The sequence below is a fragment of the Opisthorchis viverrini genome (assembly GCF_000715545.1).
Source record: "Opisthorchis viverrini unplaced genomic scaffold opera_v5_65, whole genome shotgun sequence".
NCBI lineage: Eukaryota > Metazoa > Platyhelminthes > Trematoda > Opisthorchiida > Opisthorchiidae > Opisthorchis > Opisthorchis viverrini.
The window spans coordinates 535033-555607 of NW_008751721.1; the positions used below are offsets into that span (position 1 = coordinate 535033).

Sequence of the window (20575 nt, forward strand, 5' to 3'; positions counted from 1 at the left end):
ATATATATACTAATATTTTCAATGTCATATGAGCCATCGTTATCCAGTTCTTTGTTGCCTTGCACCGGTTGGAATCGTTTGCTATTTTAGTTCGTACGATTCATTCAGCTTTTTCATTCGGTGATGTTGTCTGCTGCAGTCAGTTGGTTGGTTGATAACAGCGAGTAACCCTAGATTGCAGTTTTCATCGATTGACTTCAATGAATTGCCATGAAAATGAGCCAAGACCCGAATGGTTTCCGTGTGCCGTGATCCTGGTCGAACGTGTCCATTTCCGACCAGCTTGTGTGTGGTAAACCATAGCGACGTAGTTATTCCGATTACGTACATCATTCATAAGAGTCAACGAGTTAGTAAACACCTATTCGTCGTTGGTGCTTCTAGACAATGAAACTACACTAATGGGCCATATGTTTCGAAGGTTGATTTATTCTTTTCTGGCTGCTTATTTCACGTGATCGTTGTTCCACATCTCTTGTTTGGATGTCTAAATCACGTCAAGTAAAAATACTTTTATACACAGAGCTTATTCACTGTCACCCACATTCGCTCACAGTTGACTTTTTCACGGTAAACTGCTTACAGCAAGGACTCAGCGAAGAAACCTAGGTTGCATATTGTGTGAGTCTGTTTTTGAGAGGTACAACCTCAGACCGGTATCATTTATCTTCCGTGAACTCGTCAGAATTTTCGAAGAACTGTACTCATCATCTCCGGATATAATCGAACGTCTGATGCGGCAGCTGCGGGAAACTGCGGCACGTCGCATAATCATGTGACCATGGAGCCAAAAATTCCGTGAATCGGGTTTGGTCACCTTCGGTTGGGTGTCACTCTACTAGTCAGTCTGGCAGCTGCAAATTAAAGGCTTTTAGCTCTGAAATGTGAACGTCAGTGTTCGGGCATTGCGAATAGATCCACGGCAAGCAGCATTTATGCGTATGCGTTGAGCTCGCCAGTGTTGAATGCTATGGGTCGAAATAACACCTATGTTCGGCATTAATATTATGGTGCCGTTCGACACCATGATCCTCGTGCTCTGAGTGGTTCTGATTAGGCAATTTACCATAGTCTGTTTGGTGTGAAACTTGCTTTCCATAGACCAGCAGTACGTCTGACTAGTGGGCGGTGACTCCCTTGGCAGCTCATACGAATTTCAGAGGGTCGTGGCTCAGCATATATCAGTCAAAAGCTTTTGTTCCGGTCTTCTGTTTTCGTATGATACTCTCTTTCCCCTAATCTATCTACTCACCTGTCTTTTTGACTCCCCTACTACGCAAACAGGACGCCTCTTGCCAGTCAATGGGTTTTCTTCTGAGCAGTCAGAATGCGCGTATCGTCCTAGCCAGTGAACAGTGTTACAAGGCGTTACAGCGTGGTCCTAACGGAGATATCGTCACCCACGCCGGTTGGCCTAATGTGACATGGATCAACACGGATCATCATGGCGGTGGTAGCAAGCCACCCAAGGACTGGACTCCACCAGATAGACTTCCAAATGAAGAAAGTCTGTATATGGAAGTGAGTTTGCTCGTTTGTGTGTACAGTTTGTAGTTTGTCTATGCTCCTTTCCTAACTATGGTCTTCGTTCTACTATGGATTCGGTTAATTGTTCTTGTTCGGTTTCGCCCCCAGTACACATTCAGTAAAGATGGCAGTATACACGGTGTGATGATCAGTCGTCGCGCTGCACTTGCGCACTGTCGGGCCTTGACGGTGGCCTGTCACTACTCCGAAGAGGATGTCGTCGTCTGTGTCGTGGATTGCCGAAGGGAGATCGGCTTGTGGCACGCTGTGCTCACTGTGAGTGGTCTTCAGCAATTTATCATTGTTTGCCATATTTTAGTTCATGGTGTTTTTCGTCTGTTTCACATATTTCTTGGCGTTGTGGCCTACTGTAGCTCTGTACGTTTCCGATTTTGGGAGGTGCGTATAGCAATTTCCCGTTGATTTGGTAGTGTATTAATTGGTTCGGCCTCCATTGGGAGCGAGATGGCTTAAGTGGTTAGAGCGTGACCGGAAGGTCCGTGGTTCGAACCCGACCTCTTTCTCTCGACTTCTAGGGTTGGGAAACCTGACAGTATCACAGCCCTCGTGCTTCCTTCGGGTGACATGGGCAGCTAGGCACCCAAAAGGTGTTACAGCTGGATGATCGGCCTCCATTTTAATCATATGTGCTCAATAATTTCCAGCTATTTAACTGCTGGCAGAAGTTGGAAGCTGTGTTTGTAGGGTTCCATCCAGTAGGTAACATATCAGGAGTACCCACGGCTGGTTTCTCACTCAACCTTTTTACCCATGATAAAATCCCATAATTCTGGCGACAGATAGGTTTTGCTACTGTTCTGTCAACCGTTCTTGCTCAATTACTACCAACGACCTACTTGGTCTCGAAGCCTTCGAGCAAAAATATACGTCATGAAAAGATTAATTTCACCTGACGGTTTTTACTCATGCGGCGCTCCAGCTGTACTATTTGGTGTCAATGGAACCTGCAATCTCTTACCAGGATGATTAGTCCTTAGCGCATGGCTCTCGTTTTGTTTTCGAACTAAACCTACTTCTCTGTTCTCAGGTCACTCCAGAATGCCGTCTATGACACAACTAGATATAAAGGTTCTCGTACTCCCCTTTCCTCCAACCTAACCATGTACTGATTTCTTTCTTATGTTGACCCTGACACTATCGTTCTGATTCGCTTGTCGATTTGTGGACCCTACGCACGATCTTTTATAAGTAATGTTTTTCCTACTTTAGGGCGATGAGTCGTTTCACATGTTATATTCGATCTGCAGACTTATCTGCGCTAATTCTTATAAAGTTTTAGCTCTGTCTGTTTGGGCACAGAGGAACAGACCAGAGAACCTGATAGGACGATATTTGACTGTCAGCACCGGTTTATCTCACATGTGCAACATCACTCATGGACTTGATGAGAACTCTGGCAACCTTATTCCTGTTTTGTCCTTCTCAGGACTCACCCGATGGGTGTAGTTCTCGAAGTTCCATCAGCCTTACTTCCCACTTGAAGACCCATTTGCGAATTAAGACAGTATTAGTGACTGGCTTAATTGCATTTTGATGGAATTTCTTGTTTGTAGTATCCTCTAAGTTTGTTTTTGTTTTCGACCTGCGATATTTGTTACAACCGATGCGGGCGGTCAATCGCTACACCACTTTTAGGAAGGAATGACCTAATGGTGCTGAAAGAAATTTCATGAGAATTTCATGTAAACAGTCCTATTTCTGTAACGAAAATACAACAGATTGGTCATTCCCATTGAATCGCATGGAGATAACTCTGGGAGCCTTATTTTAGAGTAAGAACCTTTGGTGGCTTGTGGTCCAACTTACCTAACCCAAGGCCAGCGCATAATCCCAGAAAGTCCTTGCAGAAACTGACACTGAGCTCACCCCTAGGACTGGTTACATGCCATATCCCATATTAGTAAATCAGCAGCCTACGGTACACAATGGCGCTGCCATTTCATGTTTCGTTCCCCGCGAATGTCTCGCCAACATTTGCGCTGGAGAACAAAACGATGCAACCTTCGGTCCGGCGTGCGTATTGGCCATTTTAGCCGCCCCAACCTTTAGTTGTGGCTCTAAATGGATTCACTCAAGTCTAAAAAATAGCCGATCTCGCCGTGAAGAAGAAACTGATATGTGCTGTGTGCAAAGCTTGTGAAAATCCTCATTTTCTGTGTCGGATAGCCATAGACGTGCGCACTATGTCTGATCGGGGATTCCATGCACTGGATCTTTGTCACGCATCAACAGACTGAGTTTCGATCTTGTCTTATGTCGAATATACTTCCATCGTGTCCAGCGTGACTTTGCCCAGTTATCTTTTAACTTGTTTGTCGTCGGTTTTCACATTTCGGTCACTGCCTTCACATTCTGTCTCGGATTGGGTAAGGAAGTGTTGGCTACCCTGTTCCCGTGTTTTGTTTACCATCATCGGTCCACCAACACCGTTAGATTTCACTTGTTATGATTCATCATACAATTTGATTGATGTTTCTTTGCCGTGCACACACTGACAGCTCTCTTTTCACAAGTCAGACATACTGTCTCTCGGGAAAAATAAGTTTTACTTAATTGTAGACTATCACGGTCCGTTCATTCTGTTCCTATTCTGTCTGCATTCAGAGCATTTTCAACGGACTCCACGTTATTTTCGTTCCTTATTCTGTGATGCAAGTCGATCCGGGATCATGGCTACGCATGGTGACCAAATACCGAGGTACGTATTCTCCCTCGAGTAGATTATTCGTTTCTTTTGTAGTTGATTCGGATCTCTTTGCAGTGTTGCATATCCAGTTGCTCTCAGGCAATATAGCAATAATAGTGGTATGTCGGTTGGATACTTTTTCGACATAAAACTGTTACAAAACACAACACAGGCTCAGACGGTGAACCGTTGCGTTGCCAATAACGTCGCTATGGGTTGGTTTCGCGCTTACTTTGGGATAACTGGTGTGTGGACGAGACAAAATGTCCACCGTCGTATTACTTTCTACAAATTGGTAACACGTGTTATCCTGAGTTCACCTTGAATAAGAAGTGAATCGTACTTCGGTGGAAACACGATGTTAATCATTCGCGTGTTCCTTGTCATTCATCTACGCTTTAGCTGGATGGAGGACTTCTCCTATACACAATGCTCCCGCGTGTAGTAAAAACGGAACCGGATAGACGTACTAAACTACTCATACGGTTACCCACGACTGGTTTCGCCCTTCTTGGGGCTCATCAGGTAGACGCAGTCCCCGAGTTTCCATCAACCTTATTTTCTATGTGAACTCAAATTGGACAGATTTCGACAAATACACTGGCTTGCACATCAGTTTGGTTTGGATAGGAGACTCACATGGAACCCAGCCCTTATTGGTTGCAATGAAGCGAGCTTCCTCTCGTGATTGACATCTTGACTACCTATCTCTGAACTTGGGCAACCTTGCAGCATTGAAGCCTTCATGGGTTTTACTGAAATGTCCTGACTCTACGTTACAGTCGGCGATGCACACCGGACGGACTCTGCGTTTGTGTTAGCTTCTGACCATTGCATCATATTCCAACACAAATGTATTGCCATTGTTTTTAGGGTGCCTGTTAACCTCGTGTCTCGAACAAACTGTCCCAGTGGGTGTTGATGTGCTGGCATATCGATGCATAGAATAGTGCGCCTCATTAGAGAGAGCAACGCTTCCAGTGCTGCACAAACCGTCAGTGTAGCTTTTGTTCGCTCCTCATGTCCTCAACAAGCGCTTGACGTGCTTTCAATTTGAAAGTTTGAAAATGGAGAACGGAGCATTCTTGGACACTGATTATCTTGTCAGGCCTGAATTTTCGCACTCCCTTTCAATCAAGTCTTATAATAAGTTTTGTCCTCATCAGGCATACTCTATCGGCTTACTCTTGGGCGCCAAGCTCTTAAACAGCAGGTTCTCTCAAGAGTCGACTCTGCTTCGCACGACAAGCACATTTCTGGATACCAGGACACGCGTTACGTTACTGACTGTTTATATTTCACTAGGTACTATCCATTCGTTTTTCTGTAGTCACAATGAGTTAGCCTTGTTTACCCGGCGGTTTTTGTCAAACTGGGAAACAAGCATTATGGTGCCGTAGTTGAATGTCTGGAACATTGTATTGTATCCCATCGTAGTGATCCAAATGAAGGAAAGTGTGCCTCCCTTGTTCCCGGTGGTTTCCATTGCTGGATAATTGTGTATATATGTTGTTGTATGATCGGGTAAACTACGAAGTCTCCTACAGTGCTTGAATAATATTCGACCGTCTGATAGACTATGATAGCCGGGATGGTTCAGTTAACGTAGTTTCGCCGTTCGGATGGGGATAGTGATCATCCTTGTTTGTTTGCGATTTTTAATCTCATTAATTTAGAACATTCATGCTCTTTCATATTCCGGTTTTTATGTATGTGTGCCCACTTGCATCCTCTCTCTCTCACCCGGTTTCTCTCTTTTTTCTAGACTTCCCTTTCCCATGTCACTTGTTTCGGTGTTAGAATGTATCCATGTTATGTCTGTTAGTAATGAATCATCTGCCTAACTGCTCACAATGCCTGATCAGAGACCAATGTGTTTGAGATAGAGTGGTAAGGGATAAAGTCAATTCGAATCACGCCAGTCGGATAATCATGCCCATTGTCGTCTTTGTTGCGCATTGTACGAGTCGCGGATAGCATCGATCAACAGCCGAGCTTTTGGCAAGGACAGTATTGTTGTACGGGCTGTGATAATCAGATCTAATTCGCTTCATTAGGAAACAGCCGTTGGAATGTAAATCAATCACAGCCTTGTAAAATAACGATCGGTACAATCGAAGATCCGGGCCGTCAAGATGTGCATGTTTCTCTGGAAAATCGCCCACCGGCAAACACAGCCCGATGATTCAAAAAGTAAATGAACATAGACAGCTTTTTATATTTGAATTACACAAGCCTTGTCAGTGGACGCGTAGTGTTCATCCTTGTTTGGAATCATCTGCCGTGCGCATCTCACGAAACTCCAGGGAGTCTCAGACTCGTGACCTTCTGACTGGCACCTGAACACTAGTCGTTCGGCCACGAGCAACTGATCAGTAGTGATTCGCTCCCACTTAGACTTAACACCACTCTTCCCTCATTCGCGGAACCCACATCACTGGTTCCTCAAGTGGTGAATGCGGAGTACGAAAAAAAATAATTGGCATGCTATTTTTTGCCGGTACTGACGATACCCGCTTCATTTTCCATCTTTGCGTACCCGTAGACAACGCGAACTTGGTAAAATGTGGGTCCAGGAAACAACATTGGTGCTGTGGTCAACGCGGTTGGAATCTGAGGTCATTTGACTACTTGTGAACCTTGCCGATCAAACCTATCTGCAATCAAAGTTACAAACGTGTGGTGTGCTTGCACCATAAGTTGGTGCCTGAGGATTTACATGTACTGTGACCTACATGATCTCTTTGGTATCCCCGATCGATCTCAATTTGGTTGACAGTTGTTATCTCCACGATGGGAACACACCGACTGGACACCTTAGTTTGTACCACTGACAGTAGATCTGATCTTTTCACTGCCTCACTGGCATTGGTGATATCTTTTCAGGGCCTCGGCGATATGACGAAAAGCAATAGGCCTTCATAGTTCCTGTTACACTTCGCTGCTACCGCAAATGGCCTACGTTGCACAACGATACGTTAGTCATCGTTGGGTCAATTGGTTAGTTAAATTCAATCTGCAGCTTTTACATCATTCCTAGTTCTTGCTACTATGTACATGGAAAAGTCACCTGTCGCCATCATTTCAACAGTCTGGCCTTTTAATTGCCTGGTTGTTCTGCTCTTTCTCGAATTGATTACTTTCTCTTGTTTGTCTGGACAAGCATTAATTTACTCCGTTGACTTTTTTCGCCAGTTATTCGATTTTTTCGCTGCTGTATTGGAGAGTGTTCAATAATAAATAAATTCTTTCTTGACGACTACTAAAATAGGAAATGTCGGTCTATTGATCTTGACAGCGTATCCGAACGAGCCTCGAGTGAATTCGTCGATCGGACGGGTATTCATGGTATCGAATTACAGTTGCCTAGAAGCAGTTTTGTAAGATTAATCAAACTTCACTGAAAACAGTTTACCATCGAACAGGTTACTCTCAGGTTTTCATCATCATCATCGACAGCACCGATGCTTGCTTCCCGTACTCTCAGATTTTCCGTCAGATGTTATCTTTGCTTGAACAATACGTTAAATATATATTCAAGAAACTAACCCATTGTACATTACGTTGGTGCTGCACCTGAATAGCTCTTTTATCAGCGTTTCGTGCAGTTCTCAGATTTTCCGTCAGATGTTATCTTTGCTTGAACAATACGTTAAATATATATTCAAGAAACTAACCCATTGTACATTACGTTGGTGCTGCACCTGAATAGCTCTTTTATCAGCGTTTCGTGCAGTTCCCTGGGAATCCTATTCTGTGTTCCAGCAACGGGTCAATTTTTAAGCTACAGATACTCGATTGATTTCACTGTGACTCTTTATACTTTTAGGTACGTGAATCCCAAAGAAACATTGGTAATTGTGTCTATCTTTTGATGCCGATGTGAAGTTCATATCTCTCGTCCTTCGCCAACACTAAATGAGCATGCAGATGAGTGGCATAATCAGTATATTTACACCAGGGCATTCAGTTCAGGGGGGGGGGGGGAGTAACTATGTCCCCATGATTAGCTCCAAAGGGGCTAAGTGAATTTTGACCCCTTGATCCGAGCCATTTGACTCGCTGTTAGTCGGTCGGCACTGGCATTGTATGTGGGGATATAAAATATAACGGTCGGACCCGGGGAAATTTTTGGCGTTCGTATGATCAGCTTGACGTTCATATCTACCAAGCAATATCCATGATCCCTTTTCACGTTCCTAGGTAATTGATACGAATACCCTGGTCATTGTCAATCAATCCCATGCTTCATAGTTAAAGCTGGACCGCTGGGTCTAGATGGTCCAAGTGGTTAGAGCGCGAATTTACTGGCCGGAAAGACCGTGTTTGTTTCCTGACCTCTACCTCTCGACTTTCCAGTCTAGGCTTGGGCAACCTGGCAGTATGCCAGCCCTCGTGCCTCGTTCTGGTGGCACGGCAGTTGGGCACAGAAAGGGTGCTACAGCTGAACGATTTTTGTTGGACCACAAACGGACGTAACCTCAATTCTCGTGCGGCGTTGGAGTTGGTATAATAATGTGTATAATAAACTGACGGTAACTCCACTCTTCTGCATCTCTGTGAGATTGCCCTTTTTTAACGATTACCACCAAAACAGTGTAATTCGACAATAGAAGGATGGGCACAAAGACAGCCCAATCTTGCGCAATAAATCCTCGTCTTGTGTCACAAATGAATCACATTGGGTTGATTACGCAACCATCCAAAATTGTGCTGGCACGTGGACAAATACTTTTTTGTGGTCAATCGAAACCGGAGTTTTTGCCATTCACTCTTCCATTTTGTCGAAGCAGCACGTCAATAAAACTAGCTGATTGATTCGTTCCCATGTTCGTCCTGCAACCACATACTAAAGTGCGCGGTTCAAGCTACTACTGTCTCCCTCATCGGTGATAGATGGAATGATGGGAGAGCAGTCACATGAAATAATGGTGTATTACGTTGGCTGAAGTCGAGTTGTTCCAATCTTTTTTATGCACTAACAGAAACAGTCTGAGTGAATGGGAGCTAATGGATGTGTGATTGCAGTATCCGGGCTACTCGCCTTTGGTGGCGTGGTATTCAATCAGAAGGCCGTTGCCCAAGTGACTCAGTTTGCTTGCAGACCGTTTTGCGCTTTGTTTGATAGCCTCTTCATGTTGACATCGTTTTCACCCTTCAGATAGCCTTTGGTGGCGTGGTACCCAATCAGAAGGCCGTCGCCAAAGTGACTCAGTTTGCTTGCAGATCGTTTTGCGCTTTGTTTGATAGCCTCATCATGTTGACATCGTTTTCACCCTTCAGATGAAGATGGCTCTCCAAGATAGATATGGTTTTCTGACAAACGAAGCGCGCGTTTCAACGTCATTTGTTTGGTGTGATTAGCCGGTTTTACGCGGGTGATTTTCGTACGATGACTATCCGACATATCTGTTTTACTGATTTACCGTCTCCTTCCGACCCGGACAGTACTTCCGAGGCACTGGATGTCGTGTATCTGTCACATGGCCGTACAGCGAGGTTGCAATCTATGTCCTTGGCAGACATATCACTGGCGTCGGAATTTTACTAGGTGCGGAAAGGGGCTTCTTTTGTCCGACTGTGAAAATACGCAGTCTCTCGGTGTCGCGTCTACATCGTCACTGATATCCATCTCTCGCGGTTTGCTGTCCGGATCCACCAACCAATTTCTCCTCCCAATTACAGCAGAATCTGCCAGCATCTACATATTTTCTGCTGTCACGATTACTTTTTCGGTCATTTGAAATTTATACCCTCATTCGTTTCGTCATGTCAGTAACCTCCGTCCGTGCACACATATTTGTCACTTTTTCTTCTGTCGTTTATATTTTAGCCTCTGTCGCCGTCGTCAAAAGTCGTGATATGCATTGGGCCCTCTTAGCAGAGCGAGATCATCCTAATGTCAACCTTTCCTCACTTCGGATGTTGTTAGTTGCCGATGGATCCAATCCATGTAGGTCTGCCTTTATTGTTTCTTCTTTATAGTCAAGTGGTGTGTTAGCTTTTCTAGTTGAATATCGCTTTGGTTCATCCGTCTTTCGACTTTTACAGGGCATCACAGGAAATTCCTACCGATCAGTCATCGTTGAGACAATACAGATGTCTAGCAAAACACTTCCCTATCTCCAAATGCTTATTGTGGAAGGTCGCCGGGACAGAGCCCACAACAATAAATAACCTATCGTAACGTGACGACAATAAATTTACCGGCAATTTTCAAGTGACTGGTTTTAATAGCAAACTAGTCCTATCTAATCAATCCAGCTCTTTTTTTGATTTGATTTCAATCTGAGGACTGAAGGACACCTCACTGTGAAGCTGATGACCGCGAGTTGTGGCCGATGCCTCAGTGGGTACACTTCAGCTTTTTGTCAGTGTTCCTTCACGCCTCATCCACATACTTTTTACTTTAGTGAGGCTTTAGTCATGACCATCAGTATGCTGCAGTTGAGCTAATCGGTCGGCTGCCAGGAACAGGCCAGTGGTTGATTCATACAGGTCATGGCTACATCGTACCTATATTAATTTGATAAAGCGCAGTGGGCGATTTTTGAAATTACCTCGATATTCTGGTAGCTTAGTACAGTTCAGTTGTATCTGGATTTCATAGTTTTTCATCTTGCCTTAATACACTGGTTCTTTTCACGCGGAGAATGAAAACTCACGAAAAGTGGGACTTTCTAGAGAGTGTGTGTGTGGGGCACTAATCGATGGATAAAATTGCCATCCTTTTTGTTTGTCTGGCATGTCATCATTCGGGTATGTCAATGCAAACCTGGTTTTCCACTTGTCTCGAACAAGCAAATCTGGACACCCCAACTGATAACATTCGTTCATCACCCGGCAATGTATTGTTGAAGCTTTTTGTCAGCCTCACTGAAAAGTGGGCTTTCTAGAGAGTGTGTGTGGGGGCACTAATCGATGGATAAAATTGCCATCCTTTTTGTTTGTCTGGCATGTCATCATTCGGGTATGTCAATGCAAACCTGGTTTTCCACTTGTCTCGAACAAGCAAATCTGGACACCCCAACTGATAACATTCGTTCATCACCCGGCAATGTATTGTTGAAGCTTTTTGTCAGCCTCACTCTGCCTTCGGTTTGACCATGAACCCAGATCTAACTGTGCAACCTTTAGTCTACCTCTACTACGAACTCCGTAAAGGGATCAGTGCACTTACGTTAGGTCCCATAAGACAGTCTGATTGATGTGCCGTTCTTTAGTGAAGCCACCCCCCAGAAAACATCTCTTTCTTTCAACCAGTTGGAGTCTCAAGGACACTGTCCTCCTCGGAAGATATCATTTTTATTCAGTCTCTTCAAATTGGTGTTCTTATCTGATTGGACATTACATACGCTATTTCATTGCTCCGTGACGTACCTGTGGAACCCACTCAGTTTCCAGCCTGAATTTGTTCGTGAATGCTGTAAACCAATTATCCACTTGAATAATTGAGAATCGTCCAGGGACAGTTGAAAATATCCTGCTGGTTGAGATATCAAGACGACTAAACAGGTCACGTGTTGTTTCACGTACGGTTTAGTTAACCATGTTTCGTTTTCCGCGTATATTATAAATACTTCATCTTATAACCTTCCGTCCACCGACTGTATCCTCTCGCATTACGATGCAAGATGTAGGTTGTTTGGCCATCCGATAAACGACCAGATTTGCGTATCTTGATTGCTATTCAAGGTTGTAATTGGGGGATATCTATGTCTCGCTTTTAAGATTTTGACTCCAAATTGGTATAAACTAGCACGACGGACATTGGACCAGTTAAACTGGAACACAAAAAGTGTTCTATATGGATCAACAGACAACCACATCGCAGGAGGTCGCTAGGTGCACGTTACGCCAATTTTTGATGTGAAAAATCGAGTATCTTGATGTGGAAGTGTGGTAAGCTTACAATGCAGAAAGCATTTTTGTTGGTATGGGAAATATCGTCGTTTGTAGTCTCCTTTCAGCGCCAGTTGTCGAGCAACAATCCTGTCGCTCGACATTGGAGAAAGCAGGCTTATTCTAGCCAGCAGGTCCTATATCTCGACCAAGGATAAAACAAGTCTTTGTTGTTGTTGTTCGACCGGCTGACCGACTTTTTTCGAACGGTTGCGAGGAGAAGGCGCTCAAATAATTATTTCATTCAGGTTCACTCTATAAAAAAATCATTTGTTCTTTTCTGCAGGGTCACTAAACTCCTGTGATTCCTTCGTTCAAAAATTCCGATCACGAGGCTTCCGTGCTGAGGCCATTTGTCCAGCGGCCGGCAGTCCGGAAACACTGACGCTGTGTCTACGACGCCCGGCACAGGTGCACGTCATGGGTACAACAACAAATGGTAAAGTGTTCTCCAACGGCTTACCACATACGCTTACGCAGTCGAATGCGGCATCAGCAGCTGCTTCCAGCGCTGTTCGCGGAGTGATTTCCATCCACAGTCTTACATATGGTGTGATTCGTGTGGACTCGGAAGACTCTCTAACGTCGTTGACCCTGCAAGACTGTGGCCAAGTACTCCCTGGTGGTAAGTACTCCCAGCGTCCCACAAGTTACCGTGCTCCTTGTGATGCGTCCTTTCAGTGGCTTTCATCTCATTAGATATTTTCTCTGTTTTTGTGACTGGTTATTCTCAGTGTCTATGGGTGAAAGTGAAATAAGCTTAATTCGCGAATTGTTTTGCATTTGGACTAAACAGTGCCGGTAGTTTACTTACTGAAATGATGAACTGTCCACTGAATGTAGCACAGAAAGTGGGGCTAGGCTTGTCTTTCACGCATCCAAAATTCAGTGTCTACTACGCAAACTATAAATCATTTATTGGGCTTTGCAGCATCCGCAGTTGTGGTGCGTCTTGGACCAAAACCTGTACTATGTCGGACAGACGAACTGGGCGAGATCTGCCTTACCTCCGACTATACGGGTACCGGCTACTGGGGTCTTCGTGGGCAGACTGGAGCACACTTCCATGTTGAACCATTGAATGAGGACGGAACCCCGGTGAATCCCCCTGGAACAGTAACCTACACCCGATCAGGATACCTCGGGTTTCCGGGACCTGCTTCTTCGGTAAGTCAAGATTGTTCCAACCCAAATCGGTCATGAATCAGTTTCTTTCTCTATGAAATAGCCCACTCCTGACAACTCGATTAAGTGTATCAGTACCATATACCTCCAATTAATCAACCTTATTTAGGCTTTAAAAAAGCATTACTCGTAGGGTTAACGGAAACTATTCGACAGCGCACGACCGGTTTCATCCTTTTTGGGACTCATTTTGTCGAATAACAATATCATAAACGAGAGATTCATCTGGGATTATGTTGAGACTCCCGTTAAAACCAAATTGGTATGCAAATTACTATATTTCGCGAATTTCATACAGTTTTTATTCAAGTGAAACATAAGTTTGAGGTAAACTTGGGAACTGTGCCTACTTGATGAGCTCCAAAAAGGGCTTAATCGGTCGACAGCTTTTGAAGATTGATGGTGGGATTGCTGTTCCTTCAAAAAGACTCGCTTCCATATCTCTAATATCTCACCAACTGAAACATGAGGTGCCCTTTGTGCAGTACATTCGGTTAAAGGATATCACAAACGAGGGATTCAGCTAAGATTCAGTTGAGTCTTCCGTTAAAACCAAACCGGTGTGTAGATGGGTGTAGTTCGCTTATCCGGTCTCCCTATTACTGCCAAACGTGTTCACAGGGCTCCCTCATCTTTGTCTTCCTATTACTGCCAAACGTGTTCACTGACACTTTTATTGGTAGCTTTTCTCATGCGTGTTCACAGGGCTCCCTCATCTTTGTCTGTGGTTCCGTGGATGGGCTTTTGACGGTGGCCGGGAGGCGCCACAATGCAGACGATGTAATTGCTACTGTCTTAGCAGTACAGCCTACTAAAATCATCTATCGCGGTCGGTAAGTCTCTGTTCGATAATGGCTTGGTTTCGTTTAATGCTCTTTTCTGCTTTTCTCATTCTGTCAGCTTGTTTGTTTTTCTCCCAGTGTGCAGACTAGGAGAAAATGCGGGTGTTTAGACTCGGTTTGGCGTAGACAATCGCCTCAAGTCCCTTGAGGGAGTGATGAATGGCATTCTTAGCTAGAGTCGAATTCCGATCAATGTCCGTTATTCACACCGCACCGGGAGTGCGTGTTTGAGTCAAACTAATATGAACAACCAAAGGCTATGTAGAACGACAGCCATAGACTGGTGCTTTTTTGTCACTGATTTTATTGTGCAACCCGGGCAAACGTCTTGAGCTTCAAACAATTTCGAACGAACCCATTTTTCATTCCCCGGGATGGTTTGAGTTTAACTAACTGTGCTACGTGTTTCACTGTATAAATGCCAGCTCGCCTGCCGTTTGAGGAACAGATCTTTGATGTAGTGCTTGTTCCCTTGCAAGGACTGTGAGCTAGTAACATATCTACCCGATGGAGATGTTTCTTTCTCGGGAGAGGGTAGGGGATACGAATCACCCCTCCACACACACACACACACACACACACACAAATCCATTTTTATTTGAGTGTTTTTAAGAGCTTCTTTTCTTAGCATGATGGTATCCTTCACGTCAACTTGAATAGGTTCTCCATATGTTCAACGTTTGTCCAAATGAGACAGTTACTATCACACTGATCTTATCAGCGTGTATGACTAGTGCTTTTTTGTCATCTAACCTATTCGCCTATGGAACGATGCACTCGCTCGCCAATTGTACGCACAGGAGTTGGGTTGGAGCCAACAAAAGAGATGGGTTCCTTTGCCTTATTTGACTACTCTACTGAAGGGCGTGTGCGACTATTTGTCATCAGAGAAATTGTACTTTCAAGATTAACAAACCAAGGGAGTTTCTTCACGCAGTTACAGACTGGTCTCTTGTGCGCCCCCTCGTCAGGCAACCTGCCTGACCTGTTCTCACTGGATTGTTATCACAGCAGAACACCCTATGGGTACGGTGTAATGCGAAACGTTCCAACTCCTGTCGTGCTAATTTCAGGGACAATATTTCGAGAAATCGTGGGTATGTAGGTGCTATATGCGAAAAGTCGATAGGTACACTTCTAAGTAAACTAGCTTGAGATATCAGAAAGACGTTCCAGATAACGAAGGATTTGACAGCGGCACTCAAGCTCTGTCAACTCAGTTTAGATATCTCAAGCTAGTTTACTTAGATGTGTACCTATCGACTTTTCGCGTATAGCACCTATATACCCGTATTCTCAGTGTTCGCCGGTTCATTTCCAGAGTTTTGACTAATACGGCTTTCATGTGGCTACATGTAACTTTACACTGTCGCTTGGACCTAAATAATAAAGTACAGCAAGGCGACCACACGGCTAATTTGGGCTGAAATGATCGGTTGGTGCGTATGATGACCTGGGTTGGGTTAGCCCCGTAATTCGAAAATACAAGTTATGTGACGTAGCAAGGTCGCGGATAACCTTCTTTTGATGTAAACCCCTAAATATATGTTCCATCCCGTGTGGGAGCCTGCATATCAATAGTGGTTGGCTTTTTTGTATAATAGTTCAAGTCCTATTCTATATTAAGTCATGAAAGTGGTTTTCCACAACGAAATAAATGTTATCCCTTATATGGTCGCTCATTGCCCATTGTTTATTCATACTTGCTACCTGTATTACGGCTACTCGACACACAGCGTTCAAAACTATCACCATTTTGACTCGCCCGTCAAGTCAGGTTATGTACACTAGTGAGGCTGACCTCATCTGTCTTTCCGTGACCGTCGACGGATATTCCCCTTCTCGCTAGCGAACTAGATGTTTCGGAAGAGACCTCTGTTCGATCTTTGTGAGGGTTATGTTTTAGGAAAACAATGCCTTGTGATAAGAATTAATTTCTTCCGTGGGTGGAGCACACTTTGAGCTGGGCGCTGCACGAACGTTCTATGCAGTTTGAAAACCGGTGCACAGTTTTTTTATTATTATTTTGTATTCTGTGGATTGAAGTGAAAAGGAAAGGCAATAGTTAAAAATCCCTTGTATGGATTAAAAACACAGAACTAGTGCCGCGAATCATATTAAGGCTTTCGAGTAGTTGCACGTCTGTTGAGATCCTATGGATAACCGGGAACCCGAGTTCGGAAGCACTAGAGGCTGTAAGAAAGGTAACAAAAAAACAGAGGATGGCAAAATGTTCCAGAGCCACTTGGCTCTGTGGAAAACTAGATAGAGGATGAATTATGTGTAACCTCTTGAGTTTTTCCCCTGGAAGTGAAGAGACGAGTCGTGGGAGCCACTGACTGAAGAAGTATGACTTCACGATCGTAGCCATATGATAAAAAATCGGTAGCTGTGTCCTGCGTTGAAGGGGAAGACGCACAGTGTGATTTCAACATTGGAGCATCAGTGTCAACACAGATTCTGCTGTCGTTGATAACGATGATGACAGTGATACTTCGATCCAAGATTGAAATACGTTTGAAGGTTGCCTCATCGAAGACATGACCGCACTTTTGTGATGAAATTGGTAGGCTAGAAGCAATTTTGAGACTCAAATAGAGAACAAGTTCGAGACTATAGAGTAAGACGGGGAATGTGGTTAGCGATTAAACGATGATGGCAAAAGGGGTTGTGTACGGAGTCGGGAAGGTTGCGGTTTACGGTATTCGCTAAAAAAAAGTCGCTTAGCTGTAACACCCTTTCGGTGCCTAAATGCCATGCCACGGGAAGCAACACGAGGTCTGGGATACTACTAGGTTGCCCAAGCCTAGACAGAAGTGGGGATGCAGATGTCGGGTTCGAATCACGGACCTTCCTATAACTAAGTCTTCTCGTCTCCTGATCCATCTCGCTAAACCCTAGTCATATTAGCATGTGCAGCGTTCTGTGTGTTGTTGGTCGGTCATCACTTTACCGAATTCGGTAGGTAGTCGATTTGTGAAGGTAAGCACCATCAACAGATGCATGAATTCTGCCACGAACGAACGAAAGTGGGTCGTTCATGAATATTGTTAGAATACTGGAACCACTGTGCTGCTACAGCGTTGATACTACGTTGATCTATGAAGCAGCGCTGTTGAAGCGATATTTATGTGCTGATTCACTGAAGAGTTTCCACTTTAGTAGGCTGTGCATGATCTGTTTGACAAAGGATCCCTCGTGCCACATCGGTCGAAAAAGTTCGTGGTCAGTCCCGCTAAAAATATCGTCCTAATCGTTGAAAACAACACACCGATAATGCATACTAGCGCTTAATCGCCAGTTCCACTTAATCAGTCTAGGACAGATTGCCAGAATTGAGACAACTATGCGAACAGATTATCGACATAACGGTGGCACCTTAACCCATGTTGGTGGGTGCTCAAGAGCAATTCGTATTCAAAGTCATATATGAATTGGTCGTAAAGTGACCCACTTTTGGGGATGTAGAAGGTTCCCCTAAAGTCGATAGGGGTAGACTGGCAACATTAGGGGATAGGTGTGGTATGCAAGAGAACTGAGTGATCTTGATTTGTCAAGGTAGATAAGAGATAGGGGAATGGTAGAAGAAACAAATGACTGGTTGCTATTTGGTGAACTAAAGATATGGTTGAGTTGGAGGCAAAGAGCTAAACAAACACTGCAGCCCACATCCAAAAGACCGTAGCTGGTCTACACTGGGAAGCTTGTGTGGAGGTATCAAGTAGGGTTAATGTTGGAACTGAAAGGAAGAAGTGGGTGTAAGCGCAAACTTTATTTTTGAGACGGAAACAGTCTTGAACAAGTGAGTGAGATCACGTTTACCGGAAATTTCTGTCTATTGGCGTAATGGTTTAAGTGAGGTAGATGAAAATGCTTGGACTAATTTAGCCACGAATGTTACCACGTGAAGCTCTGAATATACGAGCAGGTCGATTATCTCTTTTGTAGTGAGTCTGACTAGTAGGCGAGCTAAAATAGATCCGGCACTCCAACCCAGTGGCTTTCTGTCCCCAATGAGTTCGGCAGTGGTGCCTCCCCTTGTAATATTGTTATCTACCTATCACCTGTAACCACTATCTCAAATTGACACGTAAAAATGCTCATCAGCATTCTCCCGGCGAAATTCATGTCGGCGTTGTTTATTCAATCGGATGGGAACCAGAAAAGCTCTAACGCCCACACCTCACGCGTGTGATTCACTTCACTGCATGTTGTATCGCTCGTATTTTTGTGTAAGTCACTTGAACCCATGTGAATTTTCCTATATCCAGCTTGCACTCCCCTCGACTCTGGATGGTATAAGGGTACCCAATCAAACTAAATGCATTTCTTCCAGGCGATGTCACTGAATCTTATGTTTACTGTTCGAGTTTTATGGGTGACCGTTAGTATAGCCTGTCTACTTTGCCAACCATCGGTGCATTCGTTGTGTGGTCCAATCTCTTGCGTTGACCGCGCACATGTTGTTACATAATACAATTACCACACGAACATTCCTTGGGTGTTTGAACCAGTATGCGGCGATGTTCCTCTCAACAAATTTGCTGATGTTACACTGTTTTTTTGTTTGATGAGCCATCTATGCCATATTGAGGCTGTGGGTTGCACATCTAGGCAAAGATCACTTGCCCCGTAAATCTTACTAGTGAAACCGCCTGAATGACAATCAGAGTAGTCTGGTTGGGCCAGTTACAGGAAAGTCAGTGGTTTACATCTGTTCAATATGGTGCACTATATTCTGTCCATAAAGTTCATGCCTGCATCCCATAGTTTCCCATGCATCTGAACTTCAAACCCGTCTCTACCACACTGGACACTGGCTACGTAATAGTGTTAGTACCCATCTACCAATATATTCCGTCTATCGGTATGCAAGTTACTTTTGTTACCGGGGCTATCCCTTTGTGGTCGCTATAGTGGTCTATACCGTTTCGTACAAAACAAAGAAGCATTCTCTTTAACGACGGGTTGAGCTCGTGATAATGGAGTAAAGTAACCTGAACAAGAGGTCTAGAGGCCGGATACTAACCGAGAGGCCCCCCCTCCGCCCAGAGCATTTCTGTAATATCTCGGTTTTCCTGCTTCTCTTAGGTTGCTTGGTAGCTATGTATTAGGTATTTGTATTAGGTAATTGCTACAGCTTGGATTTTCTTAAAACATAGTTTGCCTACTCAATGAGTGTTGTTCCATACTGTGCGGCTCATGCGTTCAGCCCCATAGTACGAATTTTAGTTTTTTTTCGCTGAGCACTGCATCCAGCTAACTTCTCTTACCTTCACCGGATTCCAGCATTGCAGTCTTTTCCATCGAATTGCTCAAAGACGAACGGGTTGTAATTATTGCGGAACTGCGTCAAGGCTACTCAGATGAAGCAGCATTCACATGGATGTCTCTTGTGCTGCAGGCCGTGGATAGCATTCATCAAGTTAGCGTTTACTGCTTGGCTCTTGTTCAACAGAACACACTACCTAGGGTAAGTGAAATCCGTCAATTCCCGAAATTTGAGAAACATTGTTCTGCAAAGTAGCCTTTCTCACTGCATCACCACGCGTTCAACCAAATTTTCATTTTTCCTGTGTTTCTGTCACGCATTCTTGTGCTTTTCACATCCTTATACAGACTCCTTTTGGTGGGATCAACTGTCATGCTGTGAAGCGACTATTTTCCGATGGTCATCTGCACCCCACCGCACTACTTTTGTGTCCGCATTCGGCTATCCAGAATCTCCCTCAACCAAGGCAACTTAGACCCAATTTGGTGGGACCTTCTGCCATCATGTGTGGACAAGTAGTGCAAGGCGTTCGTATGGCTGAAGCAAGCGGTCGACCGATTCCTGTGCTTCCGACTCCGTCCGCATCTGGGTCACAAACCACTCCTGACGGCCGTGTAAGTTACCGTTCATTAGATGGACAATATCTGTCGTCCTCTTTTCCCGCCTCACAGTAATCTCCAATCACATTGGGCAAATTTCATCTTGACGAACGACCGGAGGCCTTTTTGTCAGCTCTCGAAAGTTTGCTACGGTTTGTCGGTTAATCTTGCTTTTTCAGTCAGTCTCCTTCCGCAACAACCGACTGCTACTGAAAATCCAGGCTTCCAACTCTAGTCGACGACCAGCGGCTAGTACAGACCAGCATTTGAACTAAAGTCACCGTTTCAAGGTTGCTAATCGACGAGACGAAGAGTGTGTATGAACTAGTTATTCTCCGAACATACAGCTGGTCAGCCTGTGACCCTCGGTATCCAGTCACTTCTCGCCTAATATAATATAAATCTTGGTTTGCGATATGGTCCATCATTATGCTGGACGCACATCTGCCTGTCTATACAGTGTTTAGTTTATCAAGACGTGTTCGAAGTGTAACCTGCGGCCCGAAAAGGGATCCACAAGTGTGTGTGTGTGTGTGTGGTG

General features: G+C 44.4%; 1 protein-coding gene across 1 annotated transcript in view; it reads left to right on the forward strand.

The window, feature by feature from the left end:
- The window catches only part of T265_04123 (hypothetical protein), a gene marked incomplete at both ends in the record, with an annotated part of 103216 nt that overhangs the window by 39702 nt on the left and 42939 nt on the right, over window positions 1–20575 (forward strand). Inside the window, 10 exons of the mRNA XM_009168781.1 lie at window positions 1285–1521; window positions 1555–1803; window positions 4153–4246; window positions 10068–10187; window positions 12423–12761; window positions 13068–13303; window positions 14027–14154; window positions 19453–19636; window positions 19783–20049; window positions 20502–20553. Coding sequence (XP_009167045.1) covers window positions 1285–1521; window positions 1555–1803; window positions 4153–4246; window positions 10068–10187; window positions 12423–12761; window positions 13068–13303; window positions 14027–14154; window positions 19453–19636; window positions 19783–20049; window positions 20502–20553 — 1906 coding nt within the window. The remainder of the gene's footprint in view (window positions 1–1284; window positions 1522–1554; window positions 1804–4152; window positions 4247–10067; window positions 10188–12422; window positions 12762–13067; window positions 13304–14026; window positions 14155–19452; window positions 19637–19782; window positions 20050–20501; window positions 20554–20575) is intronic.